The sequence below is a fragment of the Aptenodytes patagonicus genome, chromosome 4 (genome assembly GCF_965638725.1).
Source record: "Aptenodytes patagonicus chromosome 4, bAptPat1.pri.cur, whole genome shotgun sequence".
NCBI lineage: Eukaryota > Metazoa > Chordata > Aves > Sphenisciformes > Spheniscidae > Aptenodytes > Aptenodytes patagonicus.
Window position 1 is genome coordinate 30,271,406 of NC_134952.1, and position 27,217 is coordinate 30,298,622.

General features: G+C 37.6%; 1 protein-coding gene across 8 annotated transcripts in view; it reads right to left on the minus strand.

The window, feature by feature from the left end:
* FRYL (FRY like transcription coactivator) overlaps positions 1-27,217 on the minus strand; it is a 178,479-nt gene that overhangs the window by 100,365 nt on the left and 50,897 nt on the right. For all 8 annotated transcript variants that reach the window (XM_076336221.1, XM_076336222.1, XM_076336219.1 and 5 more), the window contains one exon: positions 3,646-3,845. In XM_076336221.1, the coding sequence (XP_076192336.1) occupies positions 3,646-3,765 (120 nt within the window). In that variant the 5' untranslated portion in view covers positions 3,766-3,845. The remainder of the gene's footprint in view (positions 1-3,645; positions 3,846-27,217) is intronic.

Below are 27,217 nucleotides of genomic sequence, written 5' to 3' on the forward strand. Positions count from 1 at the left end.
TTGTAATCTTATCTATAAAGCAGAAACATGAGAAATGTTCCACCCTATATAAACATAATATATTGCTGAATAAGCTGACGGAAAATAACTAGAAAAATATTTCCTGAGTACATGGAGAAGTGACTTTCTTGTAAGAAGATGGTAAAAAGTCAGGTTCCTTAAGTCTCCTTATGATACAATGCCCCAACATGCCACGTTTCCACCATGGTACTACAAAACTATTATACAGGTGAACAAACACTGGGTTTATTATACCCATTGCATGTGTCTAAAACCAGAAATAGCTAAAGAAAAGAATTATAACAAATCAAAGAGAACTGAAGTGATGTTTAAGTCTTTAGATGAAGAAGTTGAAATCCATGTCAATAGATAGCAAACTATTTTTAAGATAGTTCTGAAAGTTTAGCTTTTTGCCCCCACATTCTATACTAATTTGAGACACTTCTGTACATCAAATGTTAATTAACTTTTAAGATTTTTAGTATCAGAAAGAATGAAGACCTTACAAGTTCATAATCCTATTATTTTTCCTCCGCATTAAAAATCTTAACTGCTAAAAGGTAAATATCACCGTAGTTAATGTAACACCAACCACACAAACGTGACATGACCAAATAATACTCTTTAACCCAGTCACAGGTTTATCAAGGCCCTTGAATTATTTATATGGCTTTAAAATTTATTTTCTTTCAATGTCTTTTTCTAACTCTGCTTTGTCATGGCCCCAGTCGACTCACATGACTTACAAAAATCTATCCAGCAGCATTAAAGTAAAGGTCTGGAAACTTTCACTGAATTAATAATTTAAGATTTATTTTCCTGGCTTCCTGAAGTTCAGAGAGAGATGGAACTAATAGGTCTACATTTATCTTTTACAAGTGAAATGAAAAAAAAGCCCACTATTGAATTAACCAAAGAACAGTTTGCATCCATTGTGTAAAGCAGAAATGTCAACATATGGCAGGCAGCAGAGATCAGGATGTAGACAGACCTGTGTGTGTGCTGTGCAAACAACTGCGCCCGTGGACAAAGGTACCACCTGTTGGCCCCTCTCCAGTATTCACCGGCACCGTCCTCTGGTTGCTAGCACACCTCAGCAGGGCGGCTCAGGTGAACACAGCAAAACTAGCATTACTTGTTTCTGTCCTCCAAGCTGTAAGTAAGAAACCAGACAAGAAATGCTGTCTTGCCTCCCCTTAGCCCAAGCGCTGGGCAGCGCCCGCATCCTTGTCCCAGCATCAGAGCAGCATACAAGAAACACTGTGCTGAAGAAATGCAGCATGCTAAATTTTACAGATTTCAGACAAGCTTTTGAAAGCATCTAGGCAAGACCTGCAAAAGCGTACAGTACTAGTCTGAGCAATGTTTAGTTTCTCCACGATGGGATAAAATAGGCCTGTTGCCAAGACCAGCGAAATACTCTTGCTGGTTTTGATTTAGACGTGAGACTGAACTACAATTTAGTAAGTTAGCAGCTTACCTAGTTAACAGCTTGGTTACTTGGTGGTACCATGTTAAACTGCCTCTGCTTAAATTCTAACCATCTACATTTACACACAGCCTGACAAAATACAAGGTAACTGAATTTATCACTAATCTTTTTCACTGGTATAGCTTGTTTGACATTTGGGGAAGGCTGGTATCATGCCTCACAGTCATCCTTGCTCAGCTGAGGAAGAGTATTTTAAGCTACAATAAATTGTGTCTGAGCCCTTTTTCCTTTAAAACTATATAACACTACCAAAGACTTAGAAGAATTTATTTTAAAAAAGAAAAAAAAAAGGTGTTTTGATTTAATTTACTCACTAAAAGGATGATCTTCCTTCCTGTGGTTACGCTCGCTACTTGAAACATTTATTTTAAGCATTTGCTGATAAGCTCTTTCTGTAACTTTGGAAACTCTGCGGTATTAAAATTTTGCAAGCAGAGAACTCTTAATTAAATCAATGAAAGGAAACTACTTTGTTACTCACTGAGTAACCTAAGTAAATTCAGAGCCAAAGAAACCATTTAGTTACTTTTTAAAATCATGAGTCAGTTACTCCTAGATGAAACTCATACATCTGGCCAAAACGGTACCATCCCCTTACCCCCAAGGTGCTGTCTTGAGCTGAAGTTACTATTTTTTTTAATTTATTTATTTTTAATTCATTTTTGTTCCCCTGCTGACATGTTCATCTTCAAGTTTTAAAAAGTGTCTAGCTCCTAACTTTAATTGGTCCGGCTCCAAACAGCTTCATCCAACAGCCTAGCTTCATCTAACACATTAAAGATTTATGTAACACTATATATATTCTCCACATAAACTTTATTATTTGTAGCCAAGTCATCCCACAAAATCAAATCACACTAAAATGATAAGGGCTTTCCTCTCTTCCTGTAAAGCCTTTTCTCCAATCTCAGTCAGTACAGTTAATATAGCTATTTAAAGCTCTTTGGAGGAAATGGGACACCTAAACCAAGGGTTTACTTACAGCATGCCCATAATATAGCATAATCTTGACATCATGCCTTGAGCATAGCAGAGTCATGATTACCTGCCACTACATAAAGTTATGGGGTTATTAATATTCTAAAATTTTTTAAAAATTGCAATTATATCCAGCAAACTTCTGATTTTGTAAAATAATGACCTGGGGTTTTTTAGCTATACAGTAAGCACTTCATGAATTAGGTTAAATTTTAGGTGGCCGTGAGGGCTTTCTTCCCCCAAAAGGCTATATGCATCCTTGAATGAAAAAGACTGAGAAAAATTGCACTACAAATCATCTTCAAAACAAATTTATTATGAGAATTAAAGGAGGAAGAAAAGCACAGGGACAAGAACATTGAGGAACTGAGCAAAGTAAAGAACATCAGAAGCTGCATTACCACATGAAGACATTACTGCTGTATTACGTTATACCTGTAAAAATAATATTATTTTAGAGAAAGTTCTGATTCGATCACAGTTGCAATGCACTGGGTGTGACCTTTACAGGTCATATGTTGAGACTAGAGGGTGCATTTGTATTTCCCATTGAACATCAGGATGGTAAATCACTTGTGTAAAAAACCCCAAACCCCACATCTTAAAGGGATACTAACTCATAGCTCAAACAAACAAACAAACAATCACAACTGAGTGAAATTTCCAAGCTAAAAAAAATCCACTTATTTCAGGATTACGCAGTCTGGATCACCAACAGAATTTTGTATTTTGCCTAATCTCCAGTACATACTGGCTACTATATTCTTCCAGGTGTTAGTGTCATTACTTGGGAAAACAAACCAAAGGCATCTTTTCTTGAAAGTATATTGTCAAATTATTATTTCAAAGAAACATCAACAGGAAACACTTTGCAGTGTTAATGAAGGAACATTTTTTGTTGTTGCTATTTCCTTTTGTAACTTTACAGAACTTATGAATACTAAGAGGTCTTGTTTCCAGTAACCACTACATAACAGTTTTAACGGAAGTCAATAAAACATAATCCAGGTAGCAACCCTGTTTGCAGAAGCCTATTTACTCTTGAAGTAATCCCTTTGAAGAGTCAACAATATCTGGGGATGTTTTTTTCAGTAACCATACATATGATAAATCAGCCTATTTTAGAAAAATAGCAGGACCATTTCAAGGGATACTATGAAAAAAGAAGGACTCACCAAAGGTTCAGCCATTACAACTTCAATTTTCTTTTCAGCTTGAACAGCAAATTCAGCAAAGAGGCTTTTGATGACATACTCGCCAGGCTTGACATCTGGATCAATAGTAATGTTAGACATGATGATGCCTCTCTTTTCCCAGGTGGAAACAACACTTGGAGAAACTCTGCGTTTATTTACTCTGCTGGGTGGTGTGGAGGCTACAGAAAAAAAAGAAAAAAAAAAAAAAGAGTGATAAAGCAGAGCTTCTAAACACATTGCCTGTCACTTCTTTACTTTCCCGTCCACCACACAGATGTATTCACACAGTAAATTCTGTAAACCAGAAGAAGGAAATAACTAACTATAACATCCAACAAGAACTTTTTTTTTTTTAAATTAGGTGGGAAATTCTACTCTAAAGATAAGTTGCATAAGGGTTTACAATGTAACTCATTTTTGTTAATGATAAAACACAAAACTGTCTTATGCTGTGTGAACAGCCCCATTCTGAACACAACTGTATGATGATCATTATAAAGTTTAGAGCTTTTAATATCTGGTATCTTCAGTACAAGTATGACCAAAAATCAAAAGGTTCAATTTAAAGTGTTATCTCCCTGTACTGTGAGAGGCATCTGCCTGATCCAATTTTTACACATAGTCCATGAAGTTCAAGTTTCTACTTGGTGTCCAAATATCTTCAAGAGAAATATTTCTTTGGCCCCTCTTGGCACTTTTTGCCAGTAAGCTGATTTTCCTAACAAGAACGCAAACCCTTTCCAGACACATCATGCTAACTATTTTTCTCCACTGTCTAGTCACAAAACTGAAAGACTTGTTCCTTATCAGAAATATTAATTAATTGATCAATATGAATAACACTGGATATATTAGTCTCCCTCTCTAGGGCTTTCACTCTTACACTGAAATTGTCATATACTAAGTTTACATATATTTATCCACCTTTAATTTTATTTTTCTCCCTAAGCACTCAAAAACATGTCTATTATTACAGCTGCCACCCAATGTGAATTGCAGTACTGAAAATCAGGTATCAGAACTCACTCATACATGAGTTTAACACACACATAACAATTAGAATAAATAATTAAAATTCTTGTCTTGCACACTATAAATCAAAATAACTATTGACATCTCTAATGATGCCACAGATCTACCCAGAAAGGTCTGATATTTCTATAGCATATTCCATGATTGCGGACGTTATTTTTTTTATTGATATTAGGAACTGATATTAAGAATTCTTACCTATTAAAATTTTATTTTCCTAAGATAGTTGTGTAAGGAGCCTAGTGTCAGTCTATTTTATTGTATTACATATCACAATTTGTTCAGGTAAGCTTCTTTAAGGCTTTTTGCAGTTAAAGTGTGAGGAATTGCACTTGTCCAATTTTGATGAACTTTCAAAATTTGTCTGTGTTTTCAACTTGTACGTGTGCAATTCCTATTAACTAAACATTATCCACAATTTTTACTCAAACATTTTTTCAGTATTCAACTCATTCATGACAATACTGGTTGCCATGGAGACCAAACCTTTGGTACTTCACTTCGCATTTTCCCAAGTTTGAGTCTCAGCTATTCCTAATTTCTTCTATCAATTCAGAAAGTTACATTTTGCATAACTCAGACTTCCTCAACTTCCATAGAAAGTATTAATTTATCAAATGTATTGCTGAGGCAAACAACAATTCAACATGAGTGAAAACAGAATGGTCACAACTACCTCAGCCTCTAATCAAAAAGGAAGGTTACTTTGCATAAGGTTGGGAGTACTACATGTGACCTGTGTTCTTTTTCCCTGAGTATTTTCTGTACAAACTTGCTGTTTAGTTGGAGTTACACTTATATTTTCCTGTACATAAACTGCAGTATGCCATCTTCGAGGCTGGAAGGACTTGCCAAGGTCACAGAGCTGAGTTCCCAGCAACCGGGGGCAACACCAGAATGACATGCAAGCACACCGCATGCCATAAAGCATTTCTGAACATCCTCTAACACTTTGATCTCGGTAACAGAGGTCTTAAAAGACACAGAAGAGCGTGTGTCACATAGTGCAGGCAATAGGAGATCAAAGACACTGCCGTGTTCTAGATCCCTGTGGTAGAAGTTCGCTAGATGAAAGTACACAAAGGTGGTAGGAAACAGACCAAAGTGCATGCTGCAAAGAAAGGCGACAACCCAAAATATCTGACTTGAAAGAAGAATTCTTTCTTATCCCATATCTGATGATTGGCTTATCCCTCAGTACAGAAGCATAAAAGTGTCAGGTGCTTTAAAAAATATTTCATTTCTGTACAATGTCTACATTCTCCAGCATTTGTGCTCTTGTCACTCTTAAGCCATGATGCTTCCAAAGGCAGCCCAGGAAATGAGAGGGATGCATTATGTGTCAAGAACAAGAGCACAGAGGTTTGAGAAGAGAAGAGGCAAAAAGAAGGAATATATCACTTCCTAGCCATAGCAGGTAACAAACAGAAATACCAAGTATGAGATTGACAAAACAGAAGAATGCTGCAACACACAGATTTTGAACAACTCTCCTATCCATCTGCAGATGACCAAAATAAAAAAATCAAGTACCTAAGGACTCCTAACAGGTATCACATGTTTCTAAGTAAACAGTTGCTTCTATCCTAAATATGACAGTTTCTAAGAAAGCTAAAGCTGTGTTCTACTCAACAGACAAATTGGACTCTATTATTTTAAATCACATATTGAAGCTAACAGACTGGAAAGAAATGAGAAGTTTAAATCTCCTTTTGAACATCGTTAGCTGTGTCTGGTCAGAAGAAATTTAGCAAAGCAGCTGCTTTGGCTCCTTCTAGACTTACTCCCTTAACGTGCGGAGCGTGCCACAATCCCCACATTATCAGGACTGGGGACTCAAGGGAACAAGCCACAGCTCTGGTCCAGTCCATGCTCCTGAACAATGAGAAGCTGGTACTCAACCAGCTCTTGTCTCTCTATAAGGAAACTGAGAAGGACTAACGTGCTCCTTAACCCAGAACTACATCTAGATTTGCTTTATGTAGACAAGTCTTAATAGTGTGTTTACACAACACATTTCTGTCTCCAGTTGTCAAAAGATCACCTTAAAAAGCCCCTGCCATTTAAGAATCAGGAAAACATTGAGAGCTGATCATCTTCGAAGTACTACCTTTACTTTGCACTAGTAAACTAATCCTCAGTAAGAGACCATCTTCCTATGTTAACTTTCAAAGCTGCAAAACAGCTTCTCTCACTAAGGATGAGACCCCAAGGCTGTTTAGGCTGATCTAAACCCAGACATACTGCAGGCAAATTCTCCCCTCAGGCTCATGCGACAACATAGGAAATCAACTCAAAATGGGTAAACTGGACAAAAACCTAACCCTAGCAAGAAAAAAAGAAGCAACTGGACTACAACCAGACCAGCTCCCAGAAGCATTGCAGAAATTTCAGTGCAAGGCAGAGGGCACGACCATAAAGCCAGGGAAATGTGGTACCAGGACAGCCTTACATCAGCCTGCAATGCCACGGACCCCACTCCTTGGCTACAGTTTCTCACAGCCCCCTTCAGATGGCATAAGCTGCAGTATGGTAAAAGGATGCAATCCCTCCCAGCCGGCTATCTCCTTCCCTGTACCATCCTCCTCCTGTGCAAGCAAACACAAGTGTGCAGCTGTGTAATGAACTGAACTGGAAAGGCAGCATACGTATTAATTTTTTCCCCAGGTTAATTTTGCCACAATCAGTTGTCCAATCCGCTCACCACATGACCGCACATGTGCTTGCGCCAGCACAAAGATGAGAGTCAATGCAGGGAGAGCACTTGCCTTTTTACTCTTTCAGCAGCAAAGCAGAGTTAAGGCTATCCTACAGTCATACATGTTACTAATCTCTTGTGTTCACATGCACAAACTCTTCAGTTGGTAATAAACCTCCCCAAAAAACCAAGGGAAAAATGTCAAACTGAAGCAATTCTAAATGCTGCCATGAGAGGATTACAAATATCTTAGTTTTGCTGAAATGCCAGCGTATTCAAAAGGCAGAATAAATGACTAGGATTTACTTTCATCTATGAACTTGCTGAGGGTTCTAATTCATGACAGCATTAACAGTTCACATTGATGACTCTTGCCTTGTATATGACAACGTTCGTGCTTTTATCTGCTATGTAAAACCAGTAAGTTAGTTAAACACACACAGGAAAAAAAACCACATAGGAGGGAAAAAGGGGAGGGAGCTTGACTGTGTTTAGTAAGAAGATATATAGTAGTTCCTTAAAGAAAAGCCAAAAATCTATTATCAGATTTCTTAACTAGGTCAAACAACATTATTATCTGGTATAATTATGTTCAATGGGATTCATTTACTCATGAACTTGCAATCTATAACACTGTAGGAAGGGTCTACGTGGATTTTAAATAGCATGTTTAATGGAAAAAAAATCTCATTATGGGACAGGATTAAATAATTTCTTTCTGCTATTCTTTGCCATCAAAGCATAAGCTGTTCTCTGCTCTTAGCTGCCAGTGAAAATTTAAGTTTCAAACATTGTTTTGAAGCTTCAAAACATGGACCACTCTACAGAAGTCCAGATGAAATCTGGAACCAAAAAATCATACCACTTGCAGCAGTTCAAAAACAAAAAACTGCTTTTATAAATTGCTTGAAAACACTGAACGTTATTCACTTGAAACAATATCCTGTTTGTTTGCTCTGATGGAGCTAGTGCTATGTGGGAAATCTGGGAGCAAGTGCTGTAGGAAATCACTGTTAAACAGTATTGTTTGGTTGCTAGGGCCACACCAAATTGTTTGGATAGTTTCAAGGAACAGTAAAACAATACAAAGGATAATTAGACAGACAACATGCTCCTAGGTCAAAAGGCAACACACCCTGATGTATGCTAAATTAGAAACAAAGTTGTTTCATGTTAAACACAAGTGTCCAGAACTAGGAAAGGTTACTTAATACCCAAGTTGAGATTAAAGAACGCTATTTTTATCATCCTGCTTCTCTCTGTATAGCCCAAACTCATCGACTATGAGGATGTAAGTAGTGTCCTATTTACCAACGAGATCATTCTGGATTCAAACATACAAAGCAGGTACCCAAAAGGTAACAAACACACCCCAGCCTGTGACAGTCTATGAGTGCATTTTACTTCATGGCTAATATGAAATGATGATTTTTAGCTTTCGTACACTTTTTTTGTACTTCTTTACACTTAGCCAAGTGTTGACACTTCATGTGTGCTTTAAATAGTACTTTCCAAGTTTCTCATGTCTTTTCCTTTAACTGAAATTTGCTTTCAGTTACTGCTGTTTCTCAGGAAGTTGGAATGGTCGGAATGAAGCAAAACTTACATCAAGTATCTCCCCTCTTTCGAGATACCTGAAAATACATCTAGAATTATTTTATGTATTTTAAATAAGATACTGAACTATAAAATAAGGATACTCAACACACTTTTGAGAGGGCCTCCATAGTTTTCACCAAGCAGATCATATTCTTGGTTGCTATTTTTAAGTTCATTGCTAAGGTAGTAAATCATTTTACACAGCTTACATTTAATGATTAAGCTTTTTATTATTATTTTTGCAGCACATGTAATATCACAGGTACTTTAAGTTTCCTGTGATAGTTGTTGCAGAATAGGGTTTGCACGTCCAACTGCCAATATGAAAATTCCCAAAGATCGAAAATACTGTGTGGTTACTTAAAGGAATTTTAATTAAGCTCCTTGTCTTCTACTCTGATAAACATCTAGAACATTTCATCCTCCCTCACAGAAGTGATATTACTATACATGGAAACATATCTGTAACAATTGTTAGAACACTTCATAGCAACAAATCTTCAGTTATTTTACCAAAGGAATCATTATTTTTTCCTAATAAGGATGTCAATGCTCAAAAGAGACGGCAACCTATCCAGTATCATCCCAACAAATTATGAGCAGAGCCAAAAAGCTAAACCTAGGTTTCCTGTGTCCCAGACCAGCAGTCTGTTTTCTAGAGCAGACAACTTCTTTAATAACCTTATTTCACAATTCTACAATTCCTGTAGACCATTAGGTTTCTATCGTTTCCAAAGTCTCCTTACTCATATCAGTGAAAAAACCTCATGATTTGAATGAGAGAAATGGAGAACATCTTTAATGAGGACAACAAAGTTCAACATATACTGCTCTAATAACTGATGCACATTCCAAATCTTAGCCTCCGGTCTATAGACAAATATAAAGAAAGAGCCATTCTTCACTTAAATCTCTTAGATTTGCTTTCAGAGTAGCGACGGGTGGATGGAGTTGCTATTCGTTTATCCAGCTGATTTGCCTGGGCTGCTGAAGCTTGTGACAGCACAGTAGACCAGCCAGGTCTACTTCACTGTTTTTTGTCCAAACTATGTACCACTAGTGATAGTGCATGGAGTCTGTCTCTAAGTTGGATTTATTACTGCCTTACTAGCTCTAGCTGTACTGAATCCCAGCTGATCTCATGGACAGCCAGCACCGCTGCACACGCGGCTCTGGCTGGTTCCTTGGTTCGCCAGCATCACGCAAGTGCTGGAATCAGCAGTCTTTGCAGAGATGGTGGATACTTCTGCATTATACTGCATTTATCCAGATTTTTCCATTTATTTCATTAACACTCATTTACCAGCAAAATGTTACTCATTTTAAACTGTGCTAATACATTACAATAAAAGAGAAGAATTGCAAACTTGTGAAATATACATACACACACATTTTAACCACTTCCAGTTATATGTAAATGCTATTCCAATTTTTTCAGTGATGCATATTATTCTCAATAATGCTTAGATGGACTAAGATAATAAGTTTCTGCTAGATGCCATTTTTTGAGGCATTCTTAGGATGCATTTAAAAAAAAAGTACCTAATAAAAATATTATTCTTGATACTGGTATGAAAACCTGAAAGTGAAGGGAGAGGCATAGCAGTCTCCTGACACCATCGCCATGTCACTTTACAAGATGACCTAAATAATGTGAATAAAATCCACAGTTCTTGCCAGTGAAATTATATATCTATTAAGGGCCACTGACCACAGAAATTTTCATAGATTGTGTTACCTAGCTATTCCTTTGCTTTATATAATATACACCTACTGATTGGTAACACCACAAATATAAACACAGTGGTTGAAACTGAAATCAGTCCAAATACATTAGAATATACATGACCAAGAAAAAAAAAAATCTGCTCTTTCTCCCATATTTCTCATATCTTAGTCTGGATACATAGTTCCTGATGAACAAACATCCTATTATTTTCAATACAGACTACACAACTAATTCATCCAGTGACAGAGGTACGGCATTCTCTCTTCTTTCTCTGCGTTGGCAGTATACAGTTGTCCTGGTTTTGGCTGGGATAGAGTTAGTTTTCTTCCTAGTAGCTGGCATAGTGCCGTGTTTTGGATTTAGCATGAGAATAATGTGATAACACACTGATGTTTTAGTTGTTGTTAAGCAGTATTTATACTAAGTCAAGGACTTTTCAGCTTCCCATGCTCTGCCAGCAAGGAGGTGCACAAGAAGCTGGGAGGGAGTATAGCCAGGACAGCTGACCCACACTGGCCAAAGCGATATTCCATACCATATGATGTCATGCTCAGTATATAAACCAGGGGGGAGTTGGCCGAGGGGCAGCGATCGCTGCTTGGGGACTGGCTGGGCATCAGTCAGCAGGCAGTGAGCAATTGCATAATTTGCCTTTTTTTCTTTCCCTGTTTTTTTTGTTTCTCTCTCTCTATTGTTGTTTTACTTTCCATTAAAATTTACTATTATTATTATTATTTACTATTATACTATTATTTCAAGTATTAAACTGTTCTTATCTTAACCCACAGGTTTTCTCACTTTCGCTCTTCCGATTCTCTCCCCCATCCCACTGGGGTGGGGAGGGTGAGCGAGTGGCTGTATGGTGCTTAGTTGCCAACTGGGGTTAAACCACGACAACAGTGAATTATCTTTGGAAAATGTTTAATAAAGATCATGGCTCCACATGGCCAATTACACTACATGAAGAGGCAAAGAAGAACCATTATCTCATTAACAAGCCACATGGACTAAGAGCCCAGATTGCAAATTCTTACTCACTTCTCTCTCTTTCACTGATTTTATGTGAATTTGATGAAAAGAATTAAATAACCAGCAGTAGTAGGTAGTACTTCTGTCATGCATTTATGAAATGTCACATGTTAATAAGATGAATGGATTACCCACCTGTGAAGTAGAAACAGGCTTAGAACTGGCTTAGTTCAGTGGTATGGTTCAGTGTAATGTCTGTAAAGCCAAGTCAAACCTTTCCGTGAGAGGAAGTTATATGTGTATTGATAACTTCCCCTCCATGTCTAAATCAGAACTTACATTTTACTTCTGCAGTAGAAACACTTCCCTATTGACAATTTATCTAAGGAGCTTCAGATACGTTTATATTACATTTTAGCCAATGGAACAAAGAAACATAAATGAACGCTGCATCAATAAACAGAAGATAAGTTTATTTCAACAAGTAGCTAATTAAGCATATGGCTAAAATGTGAAGGATGTCCTGGGAGGGAATACGGAAAGTTTTTTGAGTGTATTGTGGGAACTGGTACTATGACAGCTGAGCTTTCATTTGGACTCAAAAAAACAGAGAACAAAAACCTCACAGAAATCTTCTGAAGCTTTATCACACAAATAATTTTTCTACCCCCAACAAATATGAACATCCTTCCTTTATGGAAAGTTGCCTCAACTAGGAGAGCAGCTGCCAATTTGTCTAATTACAGGTACTCACATGAAACTTGTTTTCCGCTTTTGAAGCCTCTGAAAACACAGGCAAGAAATTTAATCTTAGCCTTCCCCAAAATGCAGACTCCTCTGCTAGTAAACAGTAATAGAAACATTACTTCAGGCCAACACAGAGACAAAGCAGAAATTCTAAGGCATAAAATCTTAATCTGGCAATATCTAGTTTTCTAGGTATCTGGGCCAGATTACAATCCCTTAGCAGATACAGTCTTGCTGCTACTGATGATCCTCAAATTTGAAGTTCTGCCTTATAACTAGGTAGTTTCGTCCTCCCAAAGATTCAGTAGTCTTTTTCCCCACTGCTGCTAATATCTCTGACAATTTATTCATAAACTGTAGTTTTCAGATTTTCATTTGGCATAATGCTTTCTAGAAATCTAACCAGTCTCCTGCAAGGGAGAAAGCAAAAGAGAAATATGTTTCAGTAATACTGCTTCAAACTTAAAACTGTTTTTTTTGTTATTTAAAAAAAACCCATCAATTTAAGTTTAGAAGAAAATTTCTCCCCCATCTTTTCCACACCTATGAACATGATCCGAGATGTATGAAGTCAGTCTCCTATAGTGTCAAACATAGACAAATCCTTGAAAGGTCTCTCTCCCCCTTCCAAAATCCCCACCACCAAGATCTTCTGGAGACTTTTTGATATATTCTCAGCCACATAGCACCTTTCTCCCTTTTTCATACTAATATTCAGACACTCTTTGAGGAAGTATTGTGAAGAGAACAAGAAATTCTTCTTGCCTAGCTGCTTTAATGGCTGAGCAAATTCTAACCAGCAAATATTCCATTCCCTGGACAGGACTTCATATCTTGCAGTCTCCTCAAAATAAAATAGGTGTATTATTTCTTCCCTGAAACTCTAGAACAGACAGAAAGATAAAGTAGTTAAGAGAGAGAAAATCAGGAAAATTATTTTTAAAAACTTTTTTTGCCTAAACTCAGATACATGAGAAGAGAGAAACTGGGCTACGAATTTCCCCAAGTAAATCCACTGGCTTTGCCACTTCTTAAATAAGGACTATGCTAGTCATTCCTCTTACCTTTATACATAGGTGAGAAGTAGCAACCCGGCAAAACCACCTTTCTAAACCTCTCTTATCTGTGGAAAGGAGCACCACTAATGAATTGCAAAATACCAATTTAAGTGTTTATCCCTGAGCAAAGCTTTCTTTTGGGTCAAAAAAAAATAATCACAGCAATCCTTGAAAGTTGTTAGCAGGGTAACATGTTATCCTCATACTGTATATAGAGAACCTGCTTCTCTATAGAATTGTGACTGAACAGGACGAACAACAGCCACGTGCATCACGTACAATCACCTAAATCAGATGGGCGGATAATTTATATCTATCGAAGGTAGAAAACACAAATACTTTTATTAAGAAATGTAACAGTTGAAAAAGAGGTCAGATCTGACATTCAGGACAGTGTCAGGACATCCAGGGCAGCCGGTTAGAAACAGACTATTAGTCATTGCTGGGCTCACTCTGTCCACTGAGAATGTTGGACTTGAGAGCAGCAAAGGCTGCTACCAGCTACAGTCTCAAAGACATTTGCTAAAGCTCCCCTGATCTCTCATGCCATGTAATTCTAACTTAGTATGGGATGGCAGGGCAGAATGTTCCATCTATGGTGCAAGCAACTACCTTTGCAAACAAGAAATTTAAAATTAAATTGAAAAAAAAAAATCACTAAGATGTATGCAAGACCAATTTCACGTATTTACATTTTAAAAAATCCTTAACAATGTAACAGCTAGGACATAGATGGGACACACTGGCTGAAATTGCTAAGAGCATATGCAAGAAGTAGTACAACTCATTATGTGAATCACTTTACAGAGCCTTCTATGGTAGACCAGGCATGTAGATTATTATCAGACAGGGGAAAAAAAAAAAGAAGAAATTAAAGAATAATTTTGATAGCACAAGATGCCAAAAGACCAAACCATACACATTGGAAAACAATGTGATAAAGCACAAAAATGGGAGGTGGAAGAGGAAATAGGTTTGAACTCAATTGTCTCAAGTCCTGCCCAGTCATTCTTGATTATGGCATGCCATCAGGAAATCCTGACCATTAAAGTGTCAGACCACTAAAAATGTAGTTTATGTAATTCCTTTTCTAGAACAACTGCCAGAATAGAAAACCTCTTCAGATAAACCATTTTAATTAAAAATCATATTTTGAATTTCACCAAAACCTTCACTTAGAAAGACATCAAATTTATTTCATAGCATACTTCCAAACTGCTAATATATTTAACATGCTTTGCTTCACTGTCAGAAAGCTGTTCTCATGCAAGATCAGCTTAAAAGAATATAAAGGATAAGTCTGACTCATCTGTCCATAACCTAGAACACAATCCATCACATATGGCAGGAATGTAAAGGTTCAGGGCTATAAGTTAAATTCCCAATGGTAATTTTCAGTTCAATTTAAAGCTGCATATATAATAAAGCAAGTTAGACTTAATATATTAATTTCTGCTGGAAAACAGTTCTGTAACCAAGTTGCAAACTCCTCAGAGAAAAGATACCAATCCAAGCACATCTGTTACCTACTGTCTTCTTTCCCAGGAGACTTGCTGTGAAGACTTAACATGACCCTACTTTCAAAATACTTTGCACAGCACCAGCAAAGTACTAGTGCTGTGTTGTCAAGTAACAGAGGTACATATCCTGGTATCTCAGTTTCCTTCAAAACACTGAACTATAATAACTGAGCATATAACTGCCAAGTTTCATTCATTTACAAATTTTGTATTCCCTCAAAAGAGTAACCACATAAGCATAAAAACCCCTACACTTGTTTCTTTACTTCCTATAACTCAATGTTAGGCTTCTACAGCATTTTAAGCCATACCTTCAGAAATGATGCAAACACAGAAGCAATTCTATTCCAGCATGATTAAATTGCAAAAAAAAAGCTCTACTAATTTTAAAGAGCAATATCTGATGCTTATTTTTTATTTAAAATTATTACTGCAACAGGAGTAAAGATGACAACTTCCTTTTGAATATGGAGAGCAAGGATAGAATAGCCTAACTTTGGCTTGTTCTGTTAGTTCTTCTGATCCACCCGCCCTTAGGAAAATGTAAAGCAAGCCACCATTAAGTCTGAGCTAGTAATATTCCCTGGCTTTCAAGGGGACCTATAAACTCGGGCTCATCACCATACCAGTCATGGTTATCAGGCTTTTAGATAGTACTGTGCATTCACATAATAGCCAAGAGGCCATAACCCATGAAGGCACCACAGATCTTTCCTTATTCCCTCAGTTCTAACTCCTGGAGTCAGAAGGACAACTGAAAAGAACTCAGCTCAGATGTCGAGCTATCTGGCATCAATTCCAATGATTCGTGTCATCAATTTCTTCTCTACAAACACAAGCAGTTACAACTTTCTCTGACAATGTAAAAGCTGAAAATGTTGACACCATCCCATCCCATCCCATCCCATCCCATCCCATCCCTCACTGCTGGATACCCAGCCTGGCCGCAAGAGTTTACCCAAACTGCACCAATAAGGATACAGGAATAAGGTATCCATTTGAGCTTAACAGGTATGTATAATCCTATCACCTGTATCAATGTTTTCCAATATTTTGCCATTAGCAGACTTTTTTCCTTTCTTTTCCTTTTAAGAGGAAGTTTCCAAGGGGGATGCAGATTCCTATTGCGCAAATGTAAGCTTGCTAGGGGCAGTTTGCTTTCTCTCCATCCCCTCTCCCAGCCAATGGACTGCAGTTTGAGAGCCACGGAACGATGGTCAACTTCTCAAGTGACAGGCAAGTCTGTGGGTAAACTTGCACACACACTTTCTCCCCCATGCCCTTTTTGCTTAGTATGGAAAGTGTGCCCTGCTCAGCCCATGGGGGTGGGGGAAGCAGGGCAGAGAACAGAACATTTACTGCTAACAGAGAAATCCATTTTTTCTTTTCTGGTCTATCAAATTGAAGATTGCACCAGGCTGTAAACGCATTGATGCTCTGAATCCTGTTAAGCACGAGCTAACAAAGGCAATAAAATTATATCAATGCTTGGCTAAGTGATGTTAAATTAAAAAGCATAAGGGAGGCAAAGGCAGCAGTGGGAAGATACTCCAGTGAGGCCTGGGGACTAGAAGAGTAGAAAGAGAAGGAAAGAGAATTATATTTGCTAGTGTTTTTTCCAGATTTCCATATACGCTGTTCTACAAGTTAAGGAAGGACACATTTCCACAGCAATGACGAGAGTGAACTTACTCTGCATAAAGACTTCATTTTTATGGTACACTAATTACATGAAGAGAAAGAAAAGCACAAACTAACCCCTAAATCTAAAGAAGTAGAAGCTTTAAGTAGTAGTACCTAAAAACCTAAAACTAAGGCAAGGATACGGCATCAAAAGAATACAAACACACTGATATATGGGCTGCACAGACAACTTAATTCTAACACTTGTCACTGCAAACATACAATCTATGATGAGGTTTTGTTTCCTTTTAATATATTAACAGATCCATATACACCACACAAAAAATGCATCAAGTAACAAGGTCAAAGTGATCATAGGCATGTCTTTGCTAACCAGCAAACAGAAAAAGAAACTTAAATACCTTCTCTCATCTTTCCTAATCCACGTTTCTCTGGAAAAACAAAACTCCACATACTCAGTTTGAAGAATTAAGGATATAAAAAACCCCTATTGATGCACTGTACTGAAAGAAAAAACAGTAACAAAATGCTCAACAAATTTCTGCTTGTATTATTTCCAAAAAGATAGTGTCAGAAGCCAGCAGCTTTTGCAAAGCATTCTCTCGCTGAGCACAACCCAAGGTAGTTTGTTTAAACCCCCCCCTCCCACTGCCTGCTTATTCTTTTCTTGCGAGAAGAGGGCAATTCCAGCTCCTAGTAGAAAGAGGAAAAGACTTTTCCTCATTATGCTCATTATCCTCAATTATCCTCATTAATGTCAAACTGATACCTTTCCTGAGTAAATGTAAAAAGTAATGAATACTGGCAGCTTTGCTATAAAAAGCTATTTTGGAAAAAGACTCTGGAGCATCAGTTATAAAGTAACCAATAACTTCAAATCATGTATCATTAAAAAAACCCAAAACCTATTTTTGAAAATCTATAAAGAAACCAAATTAATTTATCTTAATATGCTACATATAAGCATATTAATATTTCAGATGAAAAATATTCCTACAAGTTAAAGCTCAAAAACATTACATTAGCCCAGACTGGGTCCATTTAAAGAACATTTTCACATCTTTGTAAGTAACTGCCTAGTGAAATACTCAGAAATATTATAACAGTATTTCTGATACTGAGGTATGGTTTGAAAATTAAAGTGTCAGATATACACACAAGGATTAAAAAGGAGAATAAACAAATACATTTGAGCGTTGGAATATGCTCAAGCATACACAAATCAGGGTTAGAATAAGTCTCACGCATTAAGTATCAATTTCAGGAAAGAACAACTGTTCTATGCTCTGATTCTGTCAGTTTTGCCTAGTAATCCTCCATATGAACATAGGAGCTGAAAAGGGAAATAAACCTCTGAAGACTAACTCAATCTGTCACATTTAACACAAACATGCCAAGGAGAAAAAAAAAAAAGAAAATCAACATTTTCAAAAGTATATTCTTACAGTAAGTTTACTGAGGAGTCAAAACAAAACAACAAAAACCAATTTTTTGCACATCCAGGTAACTACCTAAACTTAATTGTCAAAAAAAAAAATCTGAACACACTCCCTAAATTTTTCTGCCCTGCACTGAAGGGATCAGCACATCTGAAAATTCAACTCCAATGGGTTTCAGTTCCCAGTACAACTAACCACAGAGAGAGACGTTGATTCTTTTTCAACTAGAGCATAAATTCCCTTGTGATGGCACACACATATCTTACAATGTTGTTATAAATTCTGTTTTTAAATTAGCTATAGTTGTCTGTATTTTTCTATTTACCAGATGTACTCTTCTGAGCAAAGTCCTTTCATTCACCAAACTCTACAGAAAAACAGCAATGTCAACTGCTGAGTTGGTGATGGACTGGGATATCTATTTTCATATTTTCTCTTGAGGAAAAGAGTTTGATGAATATGAAAATTAGCAAATATCTAGAAGATTCAGGATGTTCACTAGGTCACTTATCCAAATTTGTTTTGCTTCTGTGGTTAGTGTGGGGACTTACTTTGAGGCTACTCAGCCTCAAAGTCTTTTTAAGTCTTTAACAGCATAAGGTAGCGCTGAGTTCACGTGAAGCCCTAGTTAACAAACTTTTTTTAAAAGTATGCATGAGACACTTGTGTTTCTAACCAGACCTTCTGAAGAAATTTATCTATGCTAACTGCAAATAAAAGTAAACTAAACTAGCAAGAATCTAAAGTTGTGCAACTCCTTAGAAAAACAGATGACAGCCTTCAGGGCTTTAAGTCTTCAAAGAAAGTACAAGGGCACAGCACAAACCTGGCAAAAAAATCTCACGTACCATGCAGACATAGCCAGCGCTCAAACTGGACCTTTGTAAGACGACAATACTAAGTGCCATGCAGTGCTATTCTTAGCCACCATAAACACACCGAGCTTTCAGAGTTAACAGCTTCTTTGTCAGTTCCAGGGGAGGAGACTAGTCACATCTGAAATAAAAATAGGTTATCATATGCTTGTCCATGGAGCTCCAAAATACATGGCTAAATTGGTCATTTAAAAGATCTGAGCTGTATGTATTGGAATTCAAAGGAAAAAGAAAAAGCTTTTTTCTCCTACCTTCCTCAACTTCCATTTTAACTTTTTATCTGATTCTAATTTACTTCAGAAAGTAGTTTGCTTTCTCCACAATAAGAACCTTTATCTGGTTTCAATATAGTCTTATAAGCTCTAAAAAGCATTGTGGAGAACTGTACCTGAGAGGCTTAGACTGGTATGAACGGGAAGGTCTGGCTGTGGAGGCACCAGGGGAAAGTGCGGCTCTCAGCATGGCCTATGGCCTGCGTTAATGGCACCCAGGTGAGCAGGTCATGGAGAACCCACGCACACACATCTGCCTGCAGTTTCACAACACACCCAGATCTGGAGACAAAGAACCATGGCAACTTGTAACGACTCACAGAGGTAGGACAGGATGGAGACACTGATCACTGTCAGCTCAAAAAACACATATCCAAAATCTGTTGGCAACCGAAGAGGAACCCGGGAAATGAGGAGAATGTAGCACCTGGCATCCTTACCTCCCATACAATGGACATGGATTCCAGACCTAACAGCCGGACACAAGCATTGTGGTGCCTTTTTGCTGGACAGACATCTTGAACACCCCTGTCCTGGTGCCCGGCTGCTGGACGGACCTCTTGCACACACGCTCTGGGGCTTGAGAGACTGCAAGAGCAAGTGAAAATTCTTTTTTCCCCTCAGTTCTTATTTTAAATAACATCTCCTTTCCTTCTTGTAAGGTCTCACTTTACATCTGCTACATGGTTTATACAATGTTGCAACAGTATTTCCTATACTGTTTTGTGATAAAAATTAAATACTAGGATTCATATTTTTGTAGGAAGACACAGAAAATATACACAGTCTATCAGCAAAGTAACAGAGACGCTCGCCTACAAAATGAAGTATGGTAAAATCTGTTCTGAAGTCTTCCATGCTGATGGACAGGCATAAAAACATGTTTATATATAAAACCATATTTTAAAGAGAGCAGCCTGTAAGGAGGTAGGACAACTGTATCACAGCTACATTCAGAACTGTAATCATTTGAATACTACCAGGTTTTGAAGCTTGAAAAGTAACTAAGCATCTAACTGTATGCACTGACACCAACTATGGCTTGGGCATTAATGACAGGAGCAGTATTTGGGTGGTATTTAGAAGACTACACAGTTCACCACAAATGTAAGAAGAAAAGAAGAAATATACTGGAAGAAGGATATGAAACTATTAAGATTCTCCTTTAAAAATTCTCCAATGTCCGGCCCTCTTCAGGAACAGAGGGTAAAATTTTCTAGTAGAGGATATCACAAAAAATGGTTGTATAATCCATAACACTCCTTACTACAGCTACATGAACAAAAAAAATAAGGTCACTTAGGTTACTGACCAGAATTAGCACAGATAGCTAGCCAATGCCACCATCTCCCAAGTTGCAATATACAAATATACTGGTAGCATTATTTTGAAAACAGAGCAATACTTGCTTCATTCTTACTCAGGTATACCATTACCAAAATTGTTTTTATGCGTTGCCCAACTATTCCCACTCAACCCTGGAAATCTCAGCTTCTCTGGTCAAGGTTTTGGACTTCAAGCTTCCTCAAGTGTATCAAAGTCACACAGGCAAAATCTGTATGTATCCTAAGAAAACATTATCTCATTAATCATTCTACAGCAATAAAACACAGATTAGATTAACAACTGAACAACTTTTGAGGGGGACAGAAGCAGAGGCAGGGAAGCCGTCCGGCCGCGTTGGGACTGTGCAGTGACCATAGATCTCAGTTGGGGGTTAGGGCCTCAAAGCAGGGAGCACTCTAGTCCTGACACCTGGAAGGCGACCAAATGCAAACCACGAAATGGTAACGAGCTCTGGCCTCTTGAGTTACGCTCTCAGCCAGTGACCTAGAAATTTGAGTTTCACATCCAGAGCTCATCGCTCATCTTTCTCCCTGATGATGTGGTATTTAAGTTTGCACTGTCACGTATTGACAACACCATAAAACACCAAGCTGGTTTAATCATGCTATAAAAGCCCACTTCCCTTCTGAGCTGACTGTAAGTTTGCTAAACCCACAGAAGAATGAGATTACGGTTTTCTTCCTCTGCAGATGAAGAACAGGAGGCAGTCTGACCAGCAATGCACTGCTACTCCACAGACACAACTCAAGGGGAGGAGCAGTGTTTAACCTCCAGAAATATGTTATCAATACCCTGCTAAAGCAGCTGCACTTGGCAAGAAGCACAGGACAGGAAAACAGAGGAAACTCAAGAGAAATCTATTTGGTTTTTTCCTAATTGTAGATGCTGATGAAGACTTGTGACCCTTCACAAGGCTCTGCCACCTCAATGGAGTCACAACACAGACTGCACACAAGCAAACATCTTCAAGTTAACAAGACAGACCAATACATTTAAAGGTTAGAAAAATCCCCTGTCCCTCTCACAAGACTTTTTTAGCTAAGACAACACAAAGCACACAAGCATTACAGTACCATTAACTCAGAAGGTTAACTCAGGCCTATCCTACAGCTTCTGGGTAGTACGCCCAGTCAGCAGGAATCGGGGACTAGGGCTCCTGAGAACTATAACCCTGCAGAGAAAATCCTGTCAAGACGGCACAGCTGCTCTTCCACACCTTTATGGGTCTCTGTCACCTCTCCCAATCCCCAAATAGCTAAAGCTATCCAATATTCACGGTCACGTTTTAGCAGCCAGTCTTCATAACCTTAGTCTTAAAACTGCAAATATAAAACAAAACCAAATAATTCTCAAGGACTCGACACCATTTTTCTCAGCACCATTAATGTAAATGATCTTAGCAGAAGTAAGGAAGTACAGAAGAGATACGAAAGTTTGAGAAAGAACTAAAAAAGTGCAAGAATGTATCAATAAACCAGTATCTAAACTAAAATTAACTGAGGAATCAGTACTTCCTCACTTCAGGTCTGCAGAATAAGCAGTGCATACTATTTTTTTGTTCTGAAAACTTGCATCTCCAGGAAGACACCAGTTTGGCACAGCAAGATTCAATTTTAGTGAGGCTGAACTTCAGCTCAATACGCTTCAGAAAGTTTTCATGCTCAGCGGCGGCGTAATTCACACCCTTCACCACATTTTAGATAGTGAAATCCTACGGGCTTGCTTCCAAAAATACAGAACTAATGCCTGTGTCCTCCCCTAGGGCCCACCCAGGCCCTGTCCTGCCATTCTCTCCCCTACTCAATTAAACAAATTATGTTGTTGTTTCCCTTATCCTCTCCAAGATGAGTACTCTAGTTTTTCAGTTACAGTATCCCCTTCAGGGATAATGCGGCCATAAAAGATAGGCACAAACTATAAATTAAAAATAAATAAGTAAAAATTACTCAAACAAACCTTTAAACAGTACTACAGTGACAGATGCTAGGAAAACTTTTAACAGTGGAATCACTTTCCTTTTGGTCACCTTTTGCCATATTTGTGAAACCTGGTTTTGCTCCTACTGTTTTGCTTAACATAATTCTTTCAGAATTAGTGATACACTTTTACTTTCTTTCCTGTGGAGGAATAATTATAGCTTGAAGTACCCTCTCAGGATTTTTTAAATTATTATTTAAGAAGAAAAAAAATAAGCGAAAAAGACCCCAAAATTTTTCTCATCCATGCACTTCTGCTATGGAATTTCTACGTTTTGGATTCCTCCTCCCTCTTTTCCTATCCTGTTCATTTCTGAAGAGAGCAAGGCTGAAAGAGAAGAATACCCCTACAAGCAGAACAGTGCACGGCTCCACCTTAATATCCCCTGATCAGTCTATCATGGGTTTCTGGCCACAGTGTCTCAAACAGCTATCAAAAAACCTTTGAACTCCTCAGCCAAACCTCAGTACATCTGGGTTAGCTTCCTTTGCTTTGCTGTCAAAAAACCAAAGTGCCAGTTGCCAGCCTCTCTTTTTTCCAGGACAAGACCTCATTTGTAGCTGAAAGAACAGTAAAAATCTGGTGATATTTGGCCCAACTGCTATGTCCTGCTGACAGCCGGCACAAACAAGATGTTAGAGAGAAAAAGGAGGCAGGTTTCCACTGAGATGTCAGACACTCAGTTTTCCAAGCCTAACATCAGCTGCATTAAGAGCAGCTGAGTTGTTACTGACCAGTGACCCTGGTGCACCGGCACCCTCACAAACGTCACAGTTCCTAACCTGAAGATCTTAAGTTCTAGTTCAGCAGCATGAACAAAGGAAGCAAACAGGGATGATGAATAAAAGAAGCAAAAGGAAGAAAATCAACAATTCCTAAAGCTACTTACGCTGCTTTGATAGCACTGTGAATATAACAATTGTCTCCAATATCCATTAATTAGTTAGCATTGATTTGCAAGGGTTTAAGGCATTCATACATCTTTCTAGACTAGCATTCTGGTCTGTAGCAATTGTCTACAAAGGAGACTTCAAAAAGTAAAGTTGAAAATATGCCCAAATCACATGTCAGCTGTGCCCAATGGGCAGAACCAGAAGAGTCATTTATAATTCCCATGCTGTGCTTTCCTAAGATCTCTTTGAGAAATTAATTACTTCTAGAACTTGAACTAATTCTTGAGCAAGAAACCTATAAATAATAATGTTTTAAATGAAAATTCCTATTTTAGAAGCTTGAAATGGTCTGCTTTTTTAAACGCTTAGCAGTTTATTTCTGAGGCTATGTAAATCTGAAGAAAAGTACTCTTTCTCCCCTTTAGATTTTCAAATTCTTGATTCTTAAGAGAGGAATGAGAAAACGTAAAGAGTGAGGAAAAATTTTTATATTCCTGTTGTTTTCTACTACTACTTTGAAAGCTTTATATATTCATTAGTAGTATTTATTCCGAACTGGGTAAAATCTGTCCTACACATACTGCTTTTTTTCTTTGTTCTAACTATACCTACTTAGGGCATCAAGTCTAAAATCTGATGAAAATAATTGAAGAGTCATAAAACATGTAATTCTGTAACTGTATTGAAACATTTTCCACCTCTAGCTTTTTGACCGTTAACGTATTTTAAATACTTGTTAATCGGCCCATAAAAACTCCTGGATTTGTCTAATGAGAGTTATCAATGCAAAGTCAATGACATGAAGTTTATTTCTTTCTATACCTTAATTTTTCAATAATTAATATTCTAATATTAAAAGTAATTAAAACAAAGCAATTCTATGCCTTAACATTTTATTTTCTTCTGTTATTGTTATATTTCAGTAAACTCCCCTGAAATTTCTCCCAGAAAGCAGTTTCTACCAGATCTACTAACATAAACCTTTGCTTGTGACATTCGCACAGGCAACTGGGAATGTCAGATTTCAAACACTTAATTCATATTTACAGTAGCATGACCCAGTGTCTTTCAGGTTCTGAGTGCCCCTTTTGATTTAGAATGGCCTTTTCCTCTTTAAGTTTAAATTCACCTTTTATTTTGCACTGTACCTAGCAGAATTTAAAAGCTCCCTTTGACTAGCATCATTACTCTTTGTAGAGGAACAAGGAAGAATATTTCTTTCTATACAGGGGAAAAGCTGTAACTACATGCCAACAGGATATAATATAGCAAACAACAGTTTTGCTCCACAGTGTCCTAAAGTTGGCAGTCACCTTTCTAAATAAATAAATACTGTTTTGTCAGTGATCTCTTAAATGCTATTAAATCTCTAGTGTCTGAACCTTTCCCCTTCAAATACAAAAGCGCCAGAGCTAGAGTTTAAAAAAAAAAAAAAAGTCAGCACAAATGGGGTATTTGATATGGGTTGTTGCAATCGGTTTATCTGGAGCTTTCCTGAAGTCCATGCAGAGCATGCAGTTTATTCTAGCAACAGTAGCTGACAGAGTGGTTTGTATTTGGGGCACTTTCTCCTTTCAATAGCATTCTCTTCTGCAATTTGAATCATTACAGAATCTAGTTATGGGTTTAGCAAAAAGTATACTGCTTTAACAGAAAGAACACCCCAAAGGAAAGCTCATTCTAGCATATCTATTCCTGATGAAGATAATTAATGTATATCCCAACACATAATGTACTTAATACAACACAGGCATCTTATTTAAAAATTAATATGAAGAACCTCACACATGACAATCTTCAAAAAAAAAAAAAATCACAGTTTGGGGTTTTCCATGTTGATGTGCAGTGAAGTCCAAAGTAAGGCCCAAAACTTCATATATCCTTATCTACTTATGATTGGTAAAAATCTGTTTACATACGCTTCCCTAATGAGCATCCATGCCCTTACGCCCAATCTACACGGAAAGTGTTATAATATAGACTGTAGGCATCAAACAGATAAGGCAGGGAAAAAGTATACATGTAGGTATGAATATTTAGCAACAGTGAAAGCTAGATCAACCCAAAAATACCCAAAAAATGATCACACAGCTTCAGTCATGCAGAAGAAAAATGAGCAAATATAAAGAAGGCTTCTATGCGATACATGAAAGCAAGGCTCAATGATCCAGCTGAGCTGAAACACCCATACACGCCCACCAAAAGGGGCAGTCAGCCTCTCACTGTTAGGCAGGTGGTCCTGACCCTTTCTTTTACACCAGCCCTCATGTCCACCCTCCTTGCCTTGAGATGATTCAGGTGGATAATTTAACAAAAACCAAAAAAATTCTCCACCTTCCCAAGAAAATTTCTGCTGATGTAATGACCCAAAACAGGTCACTAAAAGGATGAGACAAGTACCGCAGCTGGCAGGTGAAAAGGTGACAAGGCTGCACTGCTGGGGGCAAAGTCACCACTTTTGGCAAAAGTGACAAGCTCAGACATCTTATGAAACTTCCCTCATCTTCATCCTGCTCACTTGACCCACATCTAATGGACCAGGACTGAAAAAGTTTGACAACTTCAGAACTTTCACTTATGTATACTGGGTATTCTTCAACTTCGGGGTGGTACATTGGTTTGACTGTTTGGATGATCTACTGACAGCCTAGTTGTCTCCTTCCAGCCTCCATCCATTTTAGACCTGTTATTTCAACCCTACCCTGAAAGAAAAGAAAAATAAAAAACCTATCTTCTCTTGACATAGCAGATTTTACTACACAGAATGTTACTGGCATTTCATTTAATTGAATGTATGCCAACACACCATATATCAGGAAATGCAATGACTCGTGATCTTATGTGCCCCAAGACGTACTGCACAAGTGGCCACCATTAAAGACCACCTAAGTTCATAAATAGGGCCAAATATGGAGGCTACACTCCATAATCCCTTAAAAAAAAAAAAAAAATTGACACATTCACATTTTACTGGGTGATTAACTACTGACAAAAACTTGCTTTTCCCATGACAACTGACAGGCTGTGGAGAAGCCATCATAAGCACTACGTCCTTTCTACAGCAAACAAACGTGCTGCTCCAGCAATACAGGTATCTGTAAGTACATTTACTATCAAAAAGCACACTTAAATACATTAAAAAAAAAACCCACCCAGCAGTGGAATTTAGTAGCTTTTTCAAAACTTAACATAAATTTGGATTAATTTTTCATTTAAAAATTTCACTTTTCAGTATGTCAAAACAATTTTGGAAGATATAAGGAAAAATCGGTACATTCTCTGGAGACAGTCTATGGAGTTTCAGTATACAAGATGACTACTAACTGTAATGATTTTTTTAAGTCAAAGTTACAATTAAGAAAAAGTTTCCTACAAAAAGACTGACCACATTATTATTTGGGATGTTTAATGTTGGAGAAATAAAGTTAACACCCTACTTACTTAATACTATACTTATTTAATTACTATTATTGTTTAAAAAGGCACCAAAAATAGTATCTCATAAAAGTAAGATTTCTCTTGATTGTGAAGTAACACTGATTTTGCCACTGGAATGTAAAACTACCATTAAAAGATATCTGAAAGTTCTCTAGAGCACTGTACTGCCACTGATAACTGCTGCCCCAAAGGACAGTTTGGAGGAGAAGCAATCACATAACATCTCAGACCAATTTTTTCCCAGGTTTTATTTTTCTTTGTAGTTTAACAGTTGCTGGGGAAACAAGCTGAAATTTATCATACAATAATGATTC